The 20,579-nt window shown below is 38.3% G+C and overlaps 1 protein-coding gene and 1 long non-coding RNA gene across 2 annotated transcripts in view; one reads left to right on the top strand and one right to left on the bottom strand.

The window, feature by feature from the left end:
* Positions 1-6,824: 6,824 nt before the first annotated feature.
* Positions 6,825-14,102, top strand: LOC127514309 (uncharacterized). The gene is made up of 2 exons (XR_007930595.1): positions 6,825-8,541; positions 13,605-14,102. It is a non-coding gene; the product is annotated as an uncharacterized LOC127514309 (long non-coding RNA).
* Positions 8,549-20,579, bottom strand: part of sema5bb (sema domain, seven thrombospondin repeats (type 1 and type 1-like), transmembrane domain (TM) and short cytoplasmic domain, (semaphorin) 5Bb) — a 70,229-nt gene continuing 58,198 nt past the window's right edge. The window contains exons 14-22 of the mRNA XM_051897023.1: positions 16,749-16,892; positions 15,976-16,123; positions 15,606-15,834; positions 14,527-14,745; positions 13,582-13,752; positions 12,179-12,316; positions 12,051-12,089; positions 11,757-11,965; positions 8,549-9,896 (exon numbers count right to left, since the gene is read on the bottom strand). Of these exons, the coding sequence (XP_051752983.1) occupies positions 9,735-9,896; positions 11,757-11,965; positions 12,051-12,089; positions 12,179-12,316; positions 13,582-13,752; positions 14,527-14,745; positions 15,606-15,834; positions 15,976-16,123; positions 16,749-16,892 (1,459 nt within the window). The 3' untranslated portion in view covers positions 8,549-9,734. The remainder of the gene's footprint in view (positions 9,897-11,756; positions 11,966-12,050; positions 12,090-12,178; positions 12,317-13,581; positions 13,753-14,526; positions 14,746-15,605; positions 15,835-15,975; positions 16,124-16,748; positions 16,893-20,579) is intronic.

Raw genomic sequence — 20,579 nt, 5'->3', positions numbered from 1 at the left:
TATATATATATATGTGTGTGTGTGTGTGTGTGTGTGTGATGTGATCTGCGAAAACCCATCACATGGTGAAATTTTACCTGTCACAGTTTTCAATACCATATGAAAGCTGGATTCGAGCCCTTTCCAAATCTGTTTTTCTCATAGCTTGTCTGTAACAAAAGTTATGGTTATCTGAAGTCGGCTGATCACTCTGATTTTCAAGAACGGAATTCTGAGAAAAACAGTTTTAAATAACTGTCACCCCCTTTTTTTGCATAGACATGAAAATGCACTATCCAAACATAAATTATTGTAATTCAAGAATGCTTTGGAATATAGACCTAAGATTGGTCTTGTTTTAAAGAAGACACTAGTCAGATTATTTTAGAAGTGAAATAAATCAGGAAAGTGAAATAAATAAAAAAAAAGTTATAGAAGTTTAAGTTTATGAAAATGTAAAAATATAATTGTTTATATTTTATAATAATATATTACAAAGCATGTTTTACTCTTAAACTGCAAGAAAATTAAAGCCAAAAATGTCAACATTCCAAATTTTAGGTTGAAATATTTCAAAAATGAGCTTTCAGTAAGATTTTGTTTGGGCGCAGTACCAAACGTTTTCACTAGATGACATCCAAGCTCCATATAGACATCCTATTCAGAAGTATGGGCAGTTTGGCAGTATTTGATTTGAATTCATCCTCTAATAAACACATAATTAGAACATGTGTGTTCATTAAAGCTCCGTTGTTCTCTTGTGCTCCGCCTTCTCACGATAACGTTGTATTAGAAAAAAAAAATCTTTGCGTGCGTAGTTTATACAGGACTGGCGGAAATTTGCATTAATACACCTTTATTCTACATGTTATGTGGTTTATTTTGATAAGTGAAGTGTCTTTGTAGTGTTAAGAGAGGGAAAGCTATGGCCGTGTTTTTTTTTTTTTTACCTCCGCTGGGTGTGTTCTTAAACAGCAATGTTAGAGAAAGACAGCCTTGCCACCATAAATTGCTATTTTTCTGAACTTAACAGGTGAATTTTGCCAAGATATTTTTAGAGATGATAGACAAGATGTTATAGAATAATTTAATGAAAACCCAATTTTGACAAAAAAAAAAAATAATTCTACCTATTTTTTGACTTTACTGAAAACGTTCCATCGCGACATCCGATGGGTTTTCCAAGATCGCATCACACACATTTTTTTTACAGTGCTGTGGCATACAGCACTCAGTCAATGCACTGATTTAAACTGCATATCAGAGTGAATGTTTCACGTTCCTGGTTCTGTGTTTTGAGTTGGACTCTTATTTTGAAAAATATTCCCAATTGTTCCCTTCTTGTGTTTATTTCCTGTTTCCCTGCATTAGCTCCCTTGTTTGTTACCATAGCAACCCTGATTGTTCCCTCAGATGTTTCTTGTTTCTTTGTCATCTTGTTAGTTTCCCTGTGTGTATATATAGCTGTGTTTTAGTCTGTTTGAGTCGTTGCCTTTGCTGTTGGCATTCTTGTTCCTGGTCAGGATTATGTTTCCCACTTCCTGGTTGGATTACTGTGCTGGACCCTGGCACTGTTTATTGACTTTGTCCTGCAGTTTTGTGGGAGGTAGAGGAGGATTTTAACATGGCCGCCACGCCAGAGTCTCCAACCATCATTACCGCAACGCCAAAGTCTCCAACTATCATGCCTGCCACGCCAGAGCCTCCAGTCATCATGGCCGCCACGACAGAGCTTTCATCCGTCATAGATGTCACGCCAAAGCCTTCAGCCATCGTGGACGCCACACCAGTGTTCCCAGTCGTCGTGAACGTCGCACTTGAAGACAACCAGGCATTTCAAGGACATCTGAGGCTGATCTCCAGTTTGGCGTACCCACTGTTGATTTCAGCAAGAGCAGCTGGTATCTCAAAGCCTGCACCCTCAAGCCTGTCACCTGCAGCACTGTCTGTCTCAGAGGCTGTTCCTCTAACTTCAGTGCTCCATTATGGCAGTGGCCATTTTGTGTGTTTGGGCTACACGCACTGACTTTGCTCTCATCGAGGTGGTGGTACCGGCTACAGAGCCTACTCCAGTCCATGAGCCCACTCCAGTCCATGACTCTGCTCCAGAGCTCGCTCCAGTCCATGAATCTGCTCCAGAACCTGCTCCAGCCCGTGAGTCTGCTCCAGAGGCCACTCCTGCCTCAAAACTCAGTCCAGTGTCAGTTCCAGCCCACGAACTTCCTGTCTGCCTGAATGTGACCACGGAGGTCATCCCAGAGTTTCCTGTCTGTCCTGATGCGACCACAGAGGTCTCTCATGAACTTTCTGTTTGCCCAGACATGACCACAGAGGTCCTCCCCAAGTTTTCTGCCAGCCCTGACATGACCACAGTGGTCACCCTAGAACCTTCTGCCTGTCCTGACACGATCACAAAGGTCGTCCTCGAGTTTCCTGTATGCCCTGATGCGATCACTGAGCTAGTCCCCCTGGCTACTTGCATTACTTCCATCTCCAGTCATTCCTCCTCTACACAGGCCTGGACCTCCATCCCGCCCCCTGGTCTGCCTCCGCTCCACCTCCCTCCTGGACTTCTTGTTTTTAGGAGCGTCTGGAATCTATGTCACATTCCTGGTTCTGTGTTTTGAGTAGGACTCTTATTTTGAAATATATTCCCCATTGTTTCTGTTCCCTTCTTGTGTTTAATTCCTGTTTCTCTTGTTTGCATTAGCTCCCTTGTTTGTTACCATAGCAACCCTGACTGTTCCCTCAGATGTTTCTTGTTTCTTTGTCATCTTGTTAGTTTCCCTGTGTGTGTGTATATATATATATATATATATTATATATATAGTCAGTCTCAGGATTATGTTTCCCGCTCCCTGGTTGGATTATGTTTATGTTTTTCTTTAATAAACTTGCTGCATGTAGATCCTCACCTCACCTCGACTTTGCCACCATCGTTACAGAATGACAGAGACAGAGAAACATTGTGTAGTTATTTCATTCTACTAAATAATGACGCAGCAGCTGAAGTGACCAATTGATAGATTTGGGGGTTTTTTTGCTGTTTTTTTTTTTTTTTAAATATAGGGCAGATTAAACATATTGCCAATATAGACAATTACAGTAATATAAGGTTTTAAATATTCTAAATTTAATAATGAATATAATCTGGTTAGTTAAAATGATTTGAAATAAAATTAATATTCAGGGATTGTAATGTACCAATTGTATGTATTGTTCCTGCCTATCCTAGTATACAAACAATATTTTAAATATTTTTTAATCATATCATACACTTCACCCCACCCCTTGCCCCAGGTGAGTATAGGCACTTTATTTTTTCCACTTCAAGCACTACATATTGCACAATTCTATTTGACTGAAATGCTTGTGTTAAAATATTTTACTCTGCCCAGGTTATGTTCCGCCAATGATAAAACTGTGCTAGATGGCTGGTAGTGAGCCTGTGGGCAGAAATATAAGACAAGGACCAAGAAGGAGAAGAGCATCAGAAGATCTTAAAACTGCAAATTATTCATTTTCAAATAGTTAAAAAAAAAAAAAAAAAAAAAGGATTACCACTTCCGCTAAATGATTTTGTTCACCAGCTGTCGATTTTAAGGTACTGTGATTTTATTTATGAAAACAGACAATTTATGATTACTACTGAGATATTGAAATAGTGTGTAATGCATACTGTACCCTAAATATCAGCAAAGTAATAATATTGTTCAAATAATACTAATGAATGGTAATAAAGTCTCTCTTACACACAAATGCATGTCAGTAATTAAAATATAGCTATGCAAGCAGTCTATGTTCTAGTTCCTCATCCGTTTTTCCTTCCTTCATTCTGTCTACCCAGAACTAACAATCAATCAAACAAACATTTTCGTCACAGAAAATGTCAGAAGCCATGAAAATTAACCAACTCAATGTAAGAGTGTTGACAGCAGAGGGCGGCATTGAGCTATAGTACTGCGGAGAGAGGAAAGTTCTCATACATGCTTGAATCTCACATAAATGGTTTCATTTCCACATCACCTACCCGACCTGAAGGAAACAATATTACTGGCTCATATGACGCTTGTCAGAGTTTGAAAGAAAACAGCAACATTAATACTGGAAAAGGAATTCCAGTATATCCAGGATCTGATTCCAATTAAGAGCAGTTCCAAATTATGTTAGAAATTCCTATAGGAATCTTGTATGCATTTTGAAAGTCATGCCTGTGAGATGATTTAAACAACACAGTGAAATAAAAGTATGTCTAAAATGCCTTCCATGATTCTATATCAGCCATTTATTAACGAGTTTAATGAACTACATATGTAACCCATTAATCACAGTTTGGCCTCATGACAGTGTTAACTCACACTAAAGCCCAAAGTATACGCTTGTACGCGCACAGTCGATCGCACAGCCTTGCAAAGTATACTTCATTTGACTCATACCATGAGTCCATGGTTTGAGCTGGTTTAAAGGGTTAGTTCACCCAAAAATGAAAATAATGTCATTAATTACTCACCCCCATGTCGTTCTACACCCGTAAGACCTTCATTCATCTTCGGAACACAAATTAAGATATTTTTGATTAAATCCGATGGCTCAGAGAGGCCTCCATTCACAGCAATGACATTTCCTCTCTCAATAAAGGTACTAAAAACCTATTTAAAACAGTTCATGCGAGTTCAGTAGTTCTACCTCAATATTATAAAGCGACGAGAATACTTTTTGTGCGGCAAAAAAAAAAAAAAAAAAAAAAAAAAACGACTTTTCAACAATATAGCGATGGGCTGATTTCAAAACATTGCTTCGGAGCTTTACGAATCGAATCAGTGAATCGGAGCACCAAAGTCACGTGATTTCAGCAGTTTAGCCGTTTGATAGAAGATCCGAGTCACTGATTCGATTCGTAAAGCTCCGAAGCAGTGGTTTGAAATCGCCCATCACTATATTGTTGAAAAGTCGATCGTTTTTTTTTTTTTGCGGCACAAAAAGTATTCTCGTCGCTTTATAATATTAAGGTAGAACTACTGAACTCGCATGAACTGTTTTAAATAGGTTTTTAGTACCTTTATGGATCTTGAGAGAGGAAATGTCATTGCTTTGAATGCAGGCCTGACTGAGCCATCGGATTTAATCAAAAATATCTTAATTTGTGTTCTGAAGATGAATGAAGGCCTTACGGGTGTAGAATGACATGAGGGTGAGTAATAAATGATATTATTTTCATTTTTGGGTGAGCTAACCCTTTAAGCTGGTCAAGTGCTGGTCCTGAGCTGGAGCTAGTCGCTTAGGACCAGCACTTGACCAGCTTAAACCAGCTCATGACCAGCTAAGGACCAGCATAAACCAGCTCAAACCAGCTTCCATGCTTCAAAACATACCTAACCAGCATATGCTGGTTTTTTCAACAGGGTGGACAAACTTTTTATGGTCTTATGCCTTCCACAGATGATATAAATACATTTAGATCACTTAACTTAGTGATTGCTATCGGGAAGAGACTTTCAGCCAGCATAACAAAAAATGTTTCTGAAGCAAATCACCTACCCTGCCTTTAATAAAGCACTCTGAATGGAGATTTATACCATTAATTTACTGTTTACTTATTTAACAAACTACGTATCACAGAACAAAATGAATCGGTAAATAATGTTAATGAGTCTTTATGTCTTTGTTCAATTCGTGAGGAGTCAATAGTCTTTGTGCAGAGATCATTCATTCCCACTGCAATGTGTTTTACTCTGTTTTTGTCAGTATGCTCACTCACGCTGATGAAATCACACCGAACGTGTCCTTCAGGGACTTTCATAACCTCTAAAAGATCTCTCTACTCGTGCAAGCATTATGGGTGTGTGAGTGCATAACATCTGTAGAAATCTAAATGTTTTGGTATTATATAATATAATTGGCATTTCTTAGAATCTGCATGATGTTCTAGAGAAGTTTCTTCTTATTGTGAGTATGGTGTTTGTGTCATGCATGTCAAGTTGACGGCTGTGAACTGTGAAAAACTTCTCAGCTGTGTTCAATCATCAAAACATCCGTGACCTCAGCTGATTTCTACATAACATTCTCCTAACTGCTCCAAAAATCCAACATTCACCCCTCGGATATCAAGAAATGGCAGGTATTCATTCTTGTTTTAATGTCAAAGGCTAAAACAAAAACAAAAAAAACTCAAAAGTGAAATGTCTTAACGCATTCTGGTAATAGGAATTTTGAGTGAAATGTGCTTAATTTACATAATGAAACTTATTTCTTTTGATTTTATGGTGATGTTTTTTTCCACTTACAGATAAATGCTTTCTGCTGCACATGTGAGTGTTGCTTCAGGAGGTTTATCCTCTGAGCAGCTTTCATTAGTGGTGTATCTGGAGGCCACAACAGGTCTCAGTTCAAATGGCCCGTCTGCTCTGATAACTCTCTCCAGCTGCTGGGTAATGGTTGGTTTCCTCCCATTAGAGAGGAAAACCTCCAAACAGCAAACAGCTCATTAAAAAGCCATATCACTTACCCGCTGTTAGAACCGCAAACATCATTCATCACATGGATTGAAGTGAAGACTTTAAATACTCATCTGCAGGCTCAGGCTAGAGGACACTACGTACACCAGTGAACACAGAGGCTCTGTAATCAACTCTACAGTACCGCTAATGACCAGAGTTATTAACCTTTCCCTGTGCTGGTACAATCCCTCACCGAATACACAACTTTAGATATGAACGTGATAATGTTACAATGAAGTCACATCATGCAGTGTGCTATTCATAATAATGGATGGATGGATGGATGGATGGAATGACAGATAGATAGATAGATAGACTGTTAAAAGTCTTGACAGAAGAAAGTAAATTGTGGTGTTTTGACACCCAGCTGGATATTTATTTATTTTTACAATGTACAACATATAAAAACATAGAAAAAGTTCACAGTGTATAAAGGCAGTGATCATGTGTTGTAAATTCATTTTCTTTTTTATTGCATAGAGAACTGTCTGCATTCAGAAAATGCAGCATCCATGCAACATCAGCGTAAAAAAGCGGCATTAGCAAGTGTCCAGCTCCAGCACGTGTGACGTCCGGTTCTGCTCTCGAACCTCCCATCATCAGAAACAATGTAATGCCTCATTCAACATCAAGCGAGATGCATTTTTGTATTTTGCATTAAAGTTCATCTGGGCTCATAGTAAAGAATAAACAAAATATTTCATAAAACATATATTAACGTACACACACTGCTGGACAGAAACAAACTGTCATACACAAGACAGTATCAATTTGAGTACTCTAGTGTACAGAAGTGTTCTTTCATTTTCTTATGTTTGCTGTGGAGTTATAGCAGGGAAAAAATACCTGATTCCATCAAAAAGAATCATCATTTGTGTATAAATATATAATGCCTGCTACAAATATACATACATACTTACAAACGTACATCCCTTTAGGTTCAATAACACTCGCACAGAGCTATTTCATACTGCCATGCTCCAGTAACAATTGATTTTAAAAGAATAATTAACCAAAATTTAAACACTCTGTCATTATTTACCCATCCTCATATTGATTAAAACCTGTATGACTTTCTTTCTTCCATGGAACAGAAAAAAAAAAAGTTTAGCAGAATGTGTGAGCCACTCTTTTATGTAATCTTGATGCTCCAAGTTTAAATATGTACGCATGAAATTTAAGAGCTTTTAGCAAAACCTTTTTTTTTTTTTTTTTCAGTCAGCCAACACAAATCTATTGTATGGATCCAGAAGACTTGGAATATAGTGCAGAAGTCATATGGGCTACTTTTATAATACTTTTATAGTGCATTTGGGAGCTTGACAGGCCACTGAATAGTTCACTGTATGAAAAGAGCAGCATGAACATCCTTCAAAAATCTTCCACTTAAGACAATAAACTGATGGCAAAACCATTGTTTTTTCATACACTGGACAATTGTGAGATTTTGGGATATTTTCCATCTGATTTGTGGAAAGAAAACATTGAAAATGCACATTTAAAGGGTTAGTTCACCCAAAAATGAAACTTCTGTCATTAATTACTCACCCTCATGTTGTTCCAGACCTGTAAGACCTTCTTCAGAACACAAATGAAGATCTTTTTGATGAAATCTGAGAGCTTTTTGTCCTTCTATTGACAGCTACACAACTACAGAACTACTGAACAGAAGCTCAGTTGAACCAGCTTGATGCTCGAGAACAAGCCTCATTGGTTCTTGCGGAAGCTCAAATGTGCTGCGTAACATTGGATTTCCACATCAAGCAAACATGCTTGAGCTTCCGTTTACCACAACTGAAGCTGATGAATGTTTATATGTGAATAAAAGCCTAAATTAAATCTGTTCATCAAATAAAGCAATCGTTTCTCTTGAGAAAATTTGGACTTAACCACTCAATTCATATGGATTAGTTTTACGATCTCTTTATGAACTTTTTGAAGCTTCAAAGTGGTAGTTGTGTTGCAATCAATGGAGGGACACAAAGCTCTCAGATTTCATCAAAAAAGATCTTCTTTTGTATTCCGAAGATGAACGCAAGTCTTGCGGGTTTGGAACGACATGAGGGTGAGTAATTAATGACAGAAATTTCATTTTTGGGTGAACTAACCCTTTAAGTGTTTGTTTCATTATCTATTTGCATGTGTAGATTAATTACAATAGATACTTATTAAAAGGAGTTCTTTTCATATATATTGAACACTTACATAAAGCTAACTTCCCTTTTTTTACAGAAGGGTTTGTTCATATATCATTTTCCTGTTTTATATTATAGTTTATTCCTAAAAATATGGAGATTAAATGGATACTGTTGACAGTATTTTCTGATTTATATTATATAATTATATTCTTTACCCTATTCACCTGTACTGTCTTGCTTTAAAAAAAGCCATCAATGTTTGGAATTACATGAGGGTGAGTAAATGATGACAGAACTGTCATATTTGGGTGAACTTTCCTTTTAAAAAGTGCCTGACAGACATATTCATACTGGTGAAGATATGTGTAACAGTGTGTGGACGGCCATATATCCATGAGCTCAAGTCTTTAATTAGACGATGAAGATAACAGCCTTTTATGAGTCCGTACTGTACGCAGCTCCTGCTCAGTTCAGTGACTCGACCGGTGTGACGTTAACCAGTCGCATCACAAGTAATCCTGATTCCATGTACTGTATCTCCCATCCACTGCTTGAGTTCTGGAGCCGAAAGGACATAAACCAGGAAAAAATAAGGGAAACAGATGTTCAGGCTTATTGTGAGACGTCACAGCTGTCTGGAGCCCTTCATGCTTTATCGACTCAAAACGAGTTTTGCGTTGCATTTTTTCTATTATGAAAAACAACACAAAGCTGAAGACGCCAGCACACAAAGTAGTACGTCACAATTCAGTTTTGAGCTTCACATGGAAAGCAAAGATGCCAGAATTCCTCTTGCTCCTCTGCATTTTAAGAAGTGTGCATGCTTTGTGAGTGTCAGTCTGCAGTTATTACGACACATGTGATCAACTGAACCCGTGACTTCCGGTTTGAGATGACATTTAGGAAAGGAAATGCTACAAGAAAACTACATGGGCCCGTTTTATCCGAACAACAATCCTTTGCATTTTCCTGCATCTTTTGAGATGCAGGTTATGCGCTAGACCTTCCTGCGGATCCATGCATTTTCCAATGCAACTGCATGGACGGATAAGGGTGTGTAACCGTGATCACACGCCCCTAAAGAAAGCATGATATGTGTGTGAGTGTGTGTCTTTTTGCATCAGCTGTGCATGTAGCTGCAGGGTGAATCCATGGAAGGGAAGTCGTACTTGCCCAGAGGAGATGGGTAATACGTGGTGGCGTAGACGTTGGTCTGCGGCAAAGCTGATGGGAAGAAGTTGCAGCTTTCATCTGGTGGAAGCAGGTTGTTCTTATTCAGAGTCTGCGGGGAACAGAGAGAAAGCACAAAAAGTGAACACACGAGATGTCGGAAAGTCTCTTCAATATTTCAAAGGCCACAGCGTGTTTTGCATCATGCTGCAGCGGTCCTCTGATGTCAACGCTCTGAGGGAAGAGACGGTACCGGAAAATGAAGAATGAAAGATAAGATGGTTTTATAGAACGAGAGCCATTTCTTCTGAGACAGATTAGGGAAAGTCGTGGATCTCAACTGCTTGTGATACAGATGTTAAGACCAGAATTATTTATTGAACAAATAATAATATTATTATTAATAATAAAACAACATAACATACTGTATATAACAAATACAATTACATAAAATATAATACAACAAATATAATATTTTTAAAATCAAACTTTTATCATTAATACTATTCAATTATATATACAGTCAAACCAAAATGTATTCAGACACCTTGAACATTTCATTCATTAATACAGTTTATTCACTTTAGTTTAAAAAGATGGTAATAAAATATGACAAGATCTCAGAGTTAAACTATGTCAGAAAAAAATGTATCTTAATTATGTTAGATAACACTTAAGCAAAACATGGTCAGGTCAAAGTGTTTGAATAATTTTGGGTCCAAATTTTTATCAATTTTACTGGTAGTCCACTGTATGAAGAATTTTTGGGTTTGATATGTCACAGTTTACTTTATTTTGCTATCCTCACATAAATGAATTATAGTGTCCTGCATCCACTAGTAAAAATATTTCAAAAATATAAAAAATGTCTAAATAATTTTTGGTTTGACTGTATGTATATATATAGAATTTCAATAAAATTATCAAACACTTTACAGTCTTCACTGCATAAATTATTGATTAAATATAGATTAATGCTTATTAAAGCTACAATTGTCTCTGTTACCTTTGTTCTTTGATTAACATTAATGACAGACATCACAGCAACTGGTTTATTAGGCTGCTGTGACTTTAAGAGCTGTCACTGCTGAACATGATGCGGATCTGACGCGCATCTCATTTTCTCACAACTCTTTAAAGGGTTAGTTCACCCAAAAATGAAAATAATGTCAGTTATTACTCACCCTCATGCCGTTCCACACCCGTAAGACCTTCATTAATGTTTGGAACACAAATTGAGATATTTTTGTTGAAATCCGATGGCTCCATGAGGCCTACATAGGGAGCAATGACATTTCCTCTCTCAAGATCCATTAATGTACTAAAAACATATTTAAATCAGTTCATGTGAGTACAGTGATTCAATATTAATATTATAAAGTGACGAGAATATTTTTGGTGCGCCAAAAAAACAAAATAACGACTTATTTAGTGATAGCCGATTTCAAAACACTGCTTCAGGAAGCTTCGGAGCATAATGAATCAGCGTATCGAATCATGATTTGGATCGCATGTCAAACCGCCAAACTGCTAAAATCACGTGGCTTTGGCGCTCCGAACCACTGATTCGACACGCTGATTCATAACGCTCCGAAGCTTAATAAAGCAGTGTTTTGAAATCGGCCATCACTAAATAAGTCGTTATTTTGTTTTTTTGGCGCACCAAAAATATTCTCGTCGCTTTATAATATTAATATTGAACCACTGTACTCACATGAACTGATTTCACTATGTTTTTAGTACCTTTATGGATCTTGAGAGAGGAAATGTCATTGCTCCCTATGCAGGCCTCACTGAGCCATCGGATTTCAACAAAAATATCTCAATTTGCGTTCCGAAGATTAACGAAGGTCTTACGGGTCTGGAACGGCATGAGGGTGAGTAATAAATGACAGAATTTTCATTTTTGGGTGAACTAACCCTTTAAGTTAATTTAAGACATTATTTAACTCATTTAAGTCTGCTTAAATACCTTAAACTCCATGGGTGTGTACAAGTCATTCTTGGGTGTACAGCTGTTCTCTTTATAGTGTAGATGGTTGGGGGTGCTGGGATGAATAACTGCAGATTCTTGAGGGGGTTTGCGGAGTCTCTGACAGTACACATACACCAGGATGGACAGCAAAATGGCTCCCAAAAAACAACATGCACCAGTCAGCACCAAGTGGAATAGAGAAAACCCTGCACGAGACAAAAACAGACAAAAAAAATGTTTACCAACTGTTGTTAGCCAACCTGAATGCTGTTTGATGTAAGCTGCATTTACCTTCACAGTTTGAGTTCTTCTTCTGTCCCTTTGACAGCACTAGAATTAAGAAAACGATGTGTATGTGAAACACTACTGTAGTCTGAAATGCCAGAAATTAACTAAGGAAAAGAGGCAAAGGAACTAACCTGCACTCTCAATGGGCCGACACGTTCTCTGATCTGTGGAGTTTCCTTGGCAAGAGGAGCTTATTTCACATATACGAACGCGGAGCTGCTGCCCCTCCTCATTACACTCCGCCCACTCTGACCATGCCCCCCACCCACCTGACACAGGTGAGAAAGATAAACAGAACACACATTTCACAATTGTGTTATTAGTTATTACGCACCTTCTGAAAGAGTACAGACTCGCCGGATCAAAACACAGGCAAAGAAGAGGCAGAAACAAGCAAAAGAAGCATTGCTTACGCTCATGTAAGTGAATGGGATCATCAAACATTAAACAGCATATAAATCAAAACTGCCTAACGTTACTGAATGAAATGTCAAACCCATGAAGAGGAAAAGACTTTGAAACTTTGGGGGATGTTAATGGGCTCGATCTACTCCATCTATGTTTTGATCATCATTCTGAATCCAACAAAAACACGATTTTCTCAGCTTTTTGTTTAAATGTTTTTTTTTTTTTATGAAACACCCACATTCAAGTGTTGATAAAAAAGATATATTAAAATTAAAAAAATATCCTGGCTCTTCCAAGCTTTATAATGGGAGTAAACCCGAGATTTTGAAGCCGAAAAAAGCGCATCCATTCATTATAAAAAAATAATCATACGGCTCCAGGGTGTTAATAAAGGCCTTCTGAAGCAAAGCGATGGGTTTTTGTAAAAAAAATATCCATATTTAAAACTTTGCAAACTATAACCCCTGGCTTCTGGTAACAGCCGCACGCAAGTCGAGTTCTGGCGGAAGAGTGACCTCTGACCCGACGTATGACGTAGGATGTAGGAGTAGAGTAAGCTTAGGTGAGAGTAGACACCTCTCATGGTTCATACAAATAGGGCTGGGCAATCAACTCAAGGTCCTCTTCTCTTATATCGAAATTCTCTGACATTTCTCTTTAAAAACTCTCGTTTTAGACTTCTAATTCATGATCGGTGTGTTGTTTTGCTCTATCCTCTGTGCTTCCATGTTCGTCAATATGTCAAGCGTACCAGAACTAGACCGCTGCCGGAAGCCAGTGATTATAGTTTATAAAGTTTTAAATATGGATATTTTTCTTACAAATACCAATTGCTTCACTTCAGAAGGCATTTATTAACCCCCTGGAGCCGTATGGATTACTTTTATGAAGGATGGATGCACTTTTTTGGGTTTCAAAATCTCGAGTACCATTCATTTCCATTATAAATCTTGGAAGAGCCAGGAAATTTTTGAATATATCTCCCATTGTATTTGGCTGAATGAAGAAAGTCATATACACCTAGGATGGCTTGAGGGTGAGTAAATTATGAGATAATTTTCATTTTTTGGTGATCTAAACCTTTAAGTGAAATTGCTGTGAGCAGCAGTGTTGAATGTTTTCTCACCTTCACACTCGTGTGTGTTACAGAGAGCTTCCTCCGTGTGCAGACCAATGCAGATATCACCAGAATGAGCAGGGGCTGGGTTAGAGCAGGTACGGGAGCGCTGGTAGTGACCACCGCCACAGGAAGTAGAGCACTGAGACCAGGAAGACCAGCACGACCACGCCCCCTTCACTGAAAAACAACACCCATTATTACACTACCCCTTGCAGCAAGACGTTTAAAGCCAGTTATTACACGGCTCTCTGGAATACTTGATTCTGATTGGTCAGTCGCGACATTCCGAGGTGTATTCTCCCATAACAACCTTCGTCAATAGCAATGCTGAATAACATACCACCCGTCTGGGTATCTGAAGCCTGCGCGTTCTGCTGCCATCTTGCGTTTCTGTTAAATGTATAAATTGTATTGAAAATACTTCAGTATTAATAGTATTGTAATATTGTTGCTGTGTTCATCTTCTTGCAAGGATTGTTTTGTACACTGTAATGGATTATAAGATAATAAACAGGTAAGATTTCAAAGGTTTCATGTCAAATCAATTTCTCTTGTCCCCATAATTATTTGTGTGGTGAAAAGCCGTATAATAAGTGGTATGACTGTACTTTGTCCCTTAAATGTTCGTTTAGTTGTTTAATCGCTTGCTAGCAACTGTTTTCTTCATGGAAGCTTTGCATTTAGTGAGCTAATAAAATATTTCAGCAAAATCAATAATTTGTGTCCAATTATTCACTTATTTGGGAAATAGCCATGTAATAAGCCAGATAATGTACATCCAGCCGGTTGTTATCACAAAATAAACCCCGTCAGGGTGGTACAAGACCCTGATTACCCTGTCAGGGTTTATTCTGCGATAACAACCAGATGGATGTACTGTACATTATCCCTTACTTAACAGGACATGAGTGATACATTTTAGAGGAAACAAGCCTCTGAAAAATATCTAACCTGGGCATGGCTGAGAGTTGCAGTCCTGATACTCGGCCGGTGTTCCGCTGCAGGCGAACGGCGTGCTCTTGCCATCCGGCGTGGCACAGGAGCGCTTGCGTGTGCGGAAGCCTTTGGAACACTCTTTGGAACATGCAGACCACGTTTCCCATGATGACCAGGCAGCTCCTTGCACTCGTGTAACAGGTCGACCCATTCTCAACAGGTCCTCAACTAGACCTACAAACATAAAAGTGTACATATAGGGCTGCACGACCAATCAAAATAGAACTGATATCGCAATATGATACAGTGTTTTCTGTGTTTCAGAGCGGCTCGGATCGCAGTAAGTGCTGCTCCACGCAAACTCCATCTCAGCATCTGCTCTTAGTTTGGGTCGCTTTAACATTCATCTTCCCAAAATTGTAATGAGACGTCCTTATAGACCGGCGGTTGTCAACGAAAGTGTTTTCCGTCAAAATAAAAGTTTGATGGTATAATGTTTGAAAATAAAGAAATTAAGACAGCCATAAATATTAGTATTGTAATTTTACACTGGTACTGTAAAATAAAATAAAATTTTACTAAAAATAAAAATTTAATTCACTAAATTTACTAATTAAATATTTTACTAATGTACTAATTAATTAAATTACTAATTTAATTTACTATCACTATTAAATTATTTTTCCTAAATACTCTATTTTTATTTTATAGTGAAATATTATAGTATTATATAGTTATTATAGTATTTTGTTTAATATTTTTAGTTAGTAGTAGTAATAATAATAATAACCATCATTATTATTATTATTTTTTTATAGTCATATATAACCACAAAATATATGATATATATATATATATATATATATTAAAAAAATATATATGATATGATATATAACCACAAAACTTTGGGCCAAATTGTGCAGCCCTACAAACAAGCAAAACATGAAGGCTTTTTTAACACACATTTTAAATCACAATTTAAATTTTTCTCAGATAAATCGCAAATTGATTTCCCCCCCAAATCGTGCTGCCCTAACTCAGAGAAGGAGTGTGTATATATATGAGTATATGTGTCTGAGGCTGTGTGTGTGTACCATCAGTCTCACAGACAGCAGCTCCATCAGTGGTGGGACAGAGGCGAGTCTCTATCTTGCGTTTGCCAAGCTGCAGGTCATGAGGGTCGGCGAGGAGAGCCCTGCAGGTGTACCTGACCCTCTGCTCCTGTCTCGCCCCCAATTGAGTCACATTAACAGGGTACCAGGGTGTCCATGGCGTGGTCCGCCTCACCTCGGCACACGCATCCAAATTACATGCCTTATACTCCTGGATGCAGTAACACACATGATAGATGCTAATGAGAGTCTAGTTTTCAAATAAATCTCTTTTCATTTCTCATGTGATTTTTTGTTGATATTAGAGTTTTTGATGATTATCATATCACATATGACCAGTTGAAGACCCTACCAGAGGGCAACCAGGACACGTGTTGCCATTCTCGCAGGATCGAACACGGGATTGGACTCCACCACCACAGGCAACGCTACATTTGGACCAAGCGCTCCAGGAGACCCAGGACACCGGAACAGGACACAGATTCTTTTCGTTACACAATCTGAATCACACAAAAATGAACAATTCATCCATCTTTTTACATATACGCTTATGGAGTTGGTTCTTTTTAGTTAAGGCTGGAATACACTACACAACTTTTAAAATCAGAATAGATTTTCAAACACTAGACATCATACACTTGCCAACTTTGTAAATGGTTACATAGAAAAACTGGGCATCATACGCTAATAAAGCACAGCCAGTGCATTCCAACCAATTCTTGAATATTTGAAGTCAGTTTTTTAGTGAATCAAAAGCTTACAGTACAACCAGGGCAGTCCGACTCTCAAATGAATGACTCTTAAGGGGCCGTTTACACAGAGCGCATTTTTCCTTTCCACTGCACTACTTTTCCATCGTTTTTCTATGTAAACATGCTAGACGGACGTCATTAACTGTTGCACTCGAGTCTCGTGTCTTATGTAGCGTCTCGCGCATGACAACTTTCTAAAAATGTGCGCTCAAATTAAAAGAAGTTTTTGCGCTTTTTTCGATCCAGTGACCTGCGTCTCGCATTTTTAACAGCAAAAACGTGTTCTGTGTGAACCAGCCCTTTTTTGTTGCAAATTAAATCATATCAAAACAATACAGCACAGCCTTATAGTCCATCTTTCTTCTTGTCTCACCTTTCCTCTCGCGCCTGACCTACGCATACGCGTCCTCCGTGTCGGGGTGCTGGGTTGTTGCAGGACCGCTGACGGACCTCAAATCCAATGCCACAACTGGTGCTGCACTCGGCCCAAGATGACCAGGGAGTCCAGCCTCCATTCCTGAACAAACAGAAGCAGGAGTTAGCATGGATCCCACACAATAACACAATCTGGGTACCTGTCAGTTAGCAGGTAATCTGCACTACATTAAAGAGGCCATTTTTGACACTTTTTGTTGTATTGTATGATGATAGCCAAGATTCCTTGAGTCACAATTTAGTTTTTCCATGACTATTTGCCACCTTCTCTCTTACCATTAGAATAAAACAGGCTTACAATACCGAATCAGTGGTTCGGAGCATGTACCAAACTGCCAAAGTCACGCCCCCCAGTGGTGAACCACTGAAATTTCGAAACACTTTATGACCTAACGAAGCCTCGTTTACTGAAATCACGTGACTTTGGCAGTTTGATACATGCTCCGAAACACTGATTTGAAACAAAAGATTTGTAAAGCTTCGAAGCTTCATGAAGCAGTGTTTTGAAATCGCCCATCACTAGATATTGTTGAATAAAATCGTTATTTTGTTTTTTTTTGGCTCACAAAAAGTATTGTCGTCGCTTCATAACATTAAGGTTGAACCACTGTAGTCACGTGAACTGAAAATATGTTTTTAGTACCTTTCTGGGCGTTTGAAAGGCCTTGCTGTTAATGCAGGCCTCATGAGCCATCGGATTTTAACAAAAATATCTTAATTTGTGTTCTGAAGATGAACGAAGGTCTTACGGGTGTGGAACGATATGACGGTGAGTAATTAATAAAATAATTTTCATTTTTGGGTGAACTAACTCTAATTATGGTATGCTATGGTAGTTTTTTTTATCTAATATTTATATTTTATTTCAGCTTTATTTTAATTAATGAAAACGGTTTTAATAGATTTAGTTTTACTTAACAATAACAACACTGACATTTTCATCTGTGGAAATGTTTTTGTCTATATAATGAAAGTAAATGGGGTCCAAAACCTCACTCATGAAAGTAATACAGGTTTGAAATGATATAAAGGGTAAGGTAGGGACACTATCTTTGCACTGCAAGAACAGTCCCCCTGGAGCTACCTGGAGTCAAGTGACTTCTTCTAAAGGCCTGATAATGACTTCGCGGGATTGTGATCACAACTTTAGAGCAGTTAGGTAACATCAGTTTTATTAAACTTAACAGTAGAATTCTGACAAAAATGTACAGCTCATTACTCAAACTGTATATCATTTATTATAGGTCTGCTACAGCTGAAAGATCCTGCCACAGCTGCTGTTCTTTTGTTATACTGAAACATTACGTCCTGTTAGTTTCTTGCACCCATACCTGGTGATGTGTGTGTTTAAACAAGCTCTCTAGGTGAAGAAATAATTGGAACATTCATTCAGTGACTGCAGGATAATGGGACATGCAAAGAAGGAGCTGCTCCGCGAAAACTGCTGCGTCAGCATCTTGTAGTTAATGAATAAAGTCGAACGTTACACGCGGAACGTCTGTATCAGTGTTTGGGATTGATGGACTCGAGGCCTCATTCTCTGCAGCTGTTAGCGTTGGGTGGTTCCTTTCTCTCACGGAAGAGCTGAATCAGAGGGAATAAAAGCGTCACACTTTTATGTGCTTTGACACTTTGATTGGCTGTGATTGAAGACTTCAGGATGATCGCTCTGGGTCTCATATATCACTCTAGCCACACTGTTTACACCTGCCAATATGATATGAGAAGACCCAGATTTTAAAAAGGCTAGTTCATCCAAAAAACATTCTGCCATTATTTACTGACACGCATACCCTTACAAACTCCTTTGACTTTCTTCTCTGTGCAATGAAAGTGAATAAGGGGAGACTGTCGAACTTGAAAAATCACATAGATGCACCACCATATCCATATGACTCAGTGTTGGGGAGTAGCCAAGTACAAGTTGCGACGCTACTAACTTTTTTTTTAGTTAGTTTCAACTACATTTTTCAGGTGCTTGACATTAGCTCAGTTTCTTTTAAAGGGGACCTATTATGCAAAATGCACTTTTATAAGGTGTTTGAACACAGATGTGTGTCCACAGTGTGTGTAAACAACCAGCCTATAATGGTAAAAATCCACCCACTCCTTTTTTATAATCTCCATAAATCATAAACAGTCTCTCCAAATGAGCAGCTCCAGATTTCCACCTACTCTTACATAAGACTGGCAACAGAATGTGCCCTGTTAGCTTAGCTCCTCCCCTGAGTGAGCTGTACACAGTCTGCCATGTTTATCTCCTTGCCAGAGCATTTAACAGCAGCATTTAAAGGGGTGGTTCATTGTGATTTCACTTTTTTAACTTTAGTTAGTGTGTAATGTTGCTGCTTGAGCATAAACAGTATCTGCAAAGTTACAGCGCTGAAAGTTTAATGCAAACTGAGATATTGTCTTTTAAAGTTATGGCAGTTTAATGCCTACAATTACGACTGGTTTGGACTACAACAAGCTTCTTCCCGGGTTGGTGACATCATAAACCCTGCCATTAACATAAACCCTGCCCACGGGAACACGCAACAAAGTGAGCGAGGCCACGACGTGTCAAAAGATAATAGAGCCCATTATAATCAGTGATATTGTCTACAATGGATGCGGCGCAGAAGACAGCTTCCAGAATCTACACGAGTTCAATGCTGAATTTGCACAAAGGCTATTACTGAAAGATGAAGCAGTCCCCACTTTAAAAGCAGAAGCTGCTGTTTATGGACCCCTAACTGTAAGTATGTTTTATTGTTTGTACATGTCTTTTAAATGTATTATATTGCTATTTTTTGTTTACATCAAGGGCGTAAACAAAGATCAACGCGTTTTTGCTTCGCTAGCCAGTTAGCTAAATTCTATTGCATACTTCTCCAACAAATGCCAACAAACACCAACAAACTTCTATGTTCATAGACAAACAGTTGTTCATGCTATAAATTAAACGGTACCTTAACAAAAATACTACTACTCAGTCATGTATTCAGCTACAGTAAAGCTTTAATCAGGATAAAACCGTATATTGAAAGCTAACAAACAGCAGTAACATTTACAAGTGACAGCATATCTAAACACATTTACACAAATACAAAAGGAAATACTTACCATCCTTAACGTCCTTTAAAAACCGTGCTTGCAGAGGTTCTGCTTGACCCTCTTCATCATTACTGCTATCTGGGTCAGATTCGGGCTCAATTTGATATGGCAATATAGACGCCATTATTTACATTTCCACTGAAGCACATGTAACAACTAATGGTAAGGGGCGTGGCGTTTCCGGACGCTTCAGCGAATCACAATACACTGGGCCAGCTAACCAATCTGAGCACATTGCGTATTTCGGAGGGAGTGGTATCATAGAATCAGGAAGTCAAACCAGCCATTCAAATGACAATGGAAACAGTGGTGTAGAATAAAGGTAAAATATATGAAAAATACAGCATTTTTTAAAAAACAAAGCATTATGACACGTTAAACTGCGCCCCATAAACACAATCAAGCCTAGAAAAAAACACTGAACCACCCCTTTAAGTAACAAATGTGTTCTTAATAAAGCTACTAAAGTTATTTAATCAAGAACAGTGAGTGATTTTCTGCTTTTCTTTTGTTGTTTGGTTCATATTAACAGCATATACAGCAGTAGGTACTGTATATTATGCTGCTGTCACTTTAATACACAGATCTAATATACATATGCGATTTCTTTCCCTGCGGTTTACGTTCACAGGCATAACCGACTGCGTTTATGTGAACTTTGTGTGTTTTTGAC

The sequence above is a fragment of the Ctenopharyngodon idella genome, chromosome 6 (assembly GCF_019924925.1).
Source record: "Ctenopharyngodon idella isolate HZGC_01 chromosome 6, HZGC01, whole genome shotgun sequence".
In the NCBI taxonomy this organism is placed as follows: domain Eukaryota; kingdom Metazoa; phylum Chordata; class Actinopteri; order Cypriniformes; family Xenocyprididae; genus Ctenopharyngodon; species Ctenopharyngodon idella.
The sequence above is the reverse complement of the archived record's forward strand: the minus strand, read 5'-3'. Positions and strand labels throughout refer to the sequence as shown.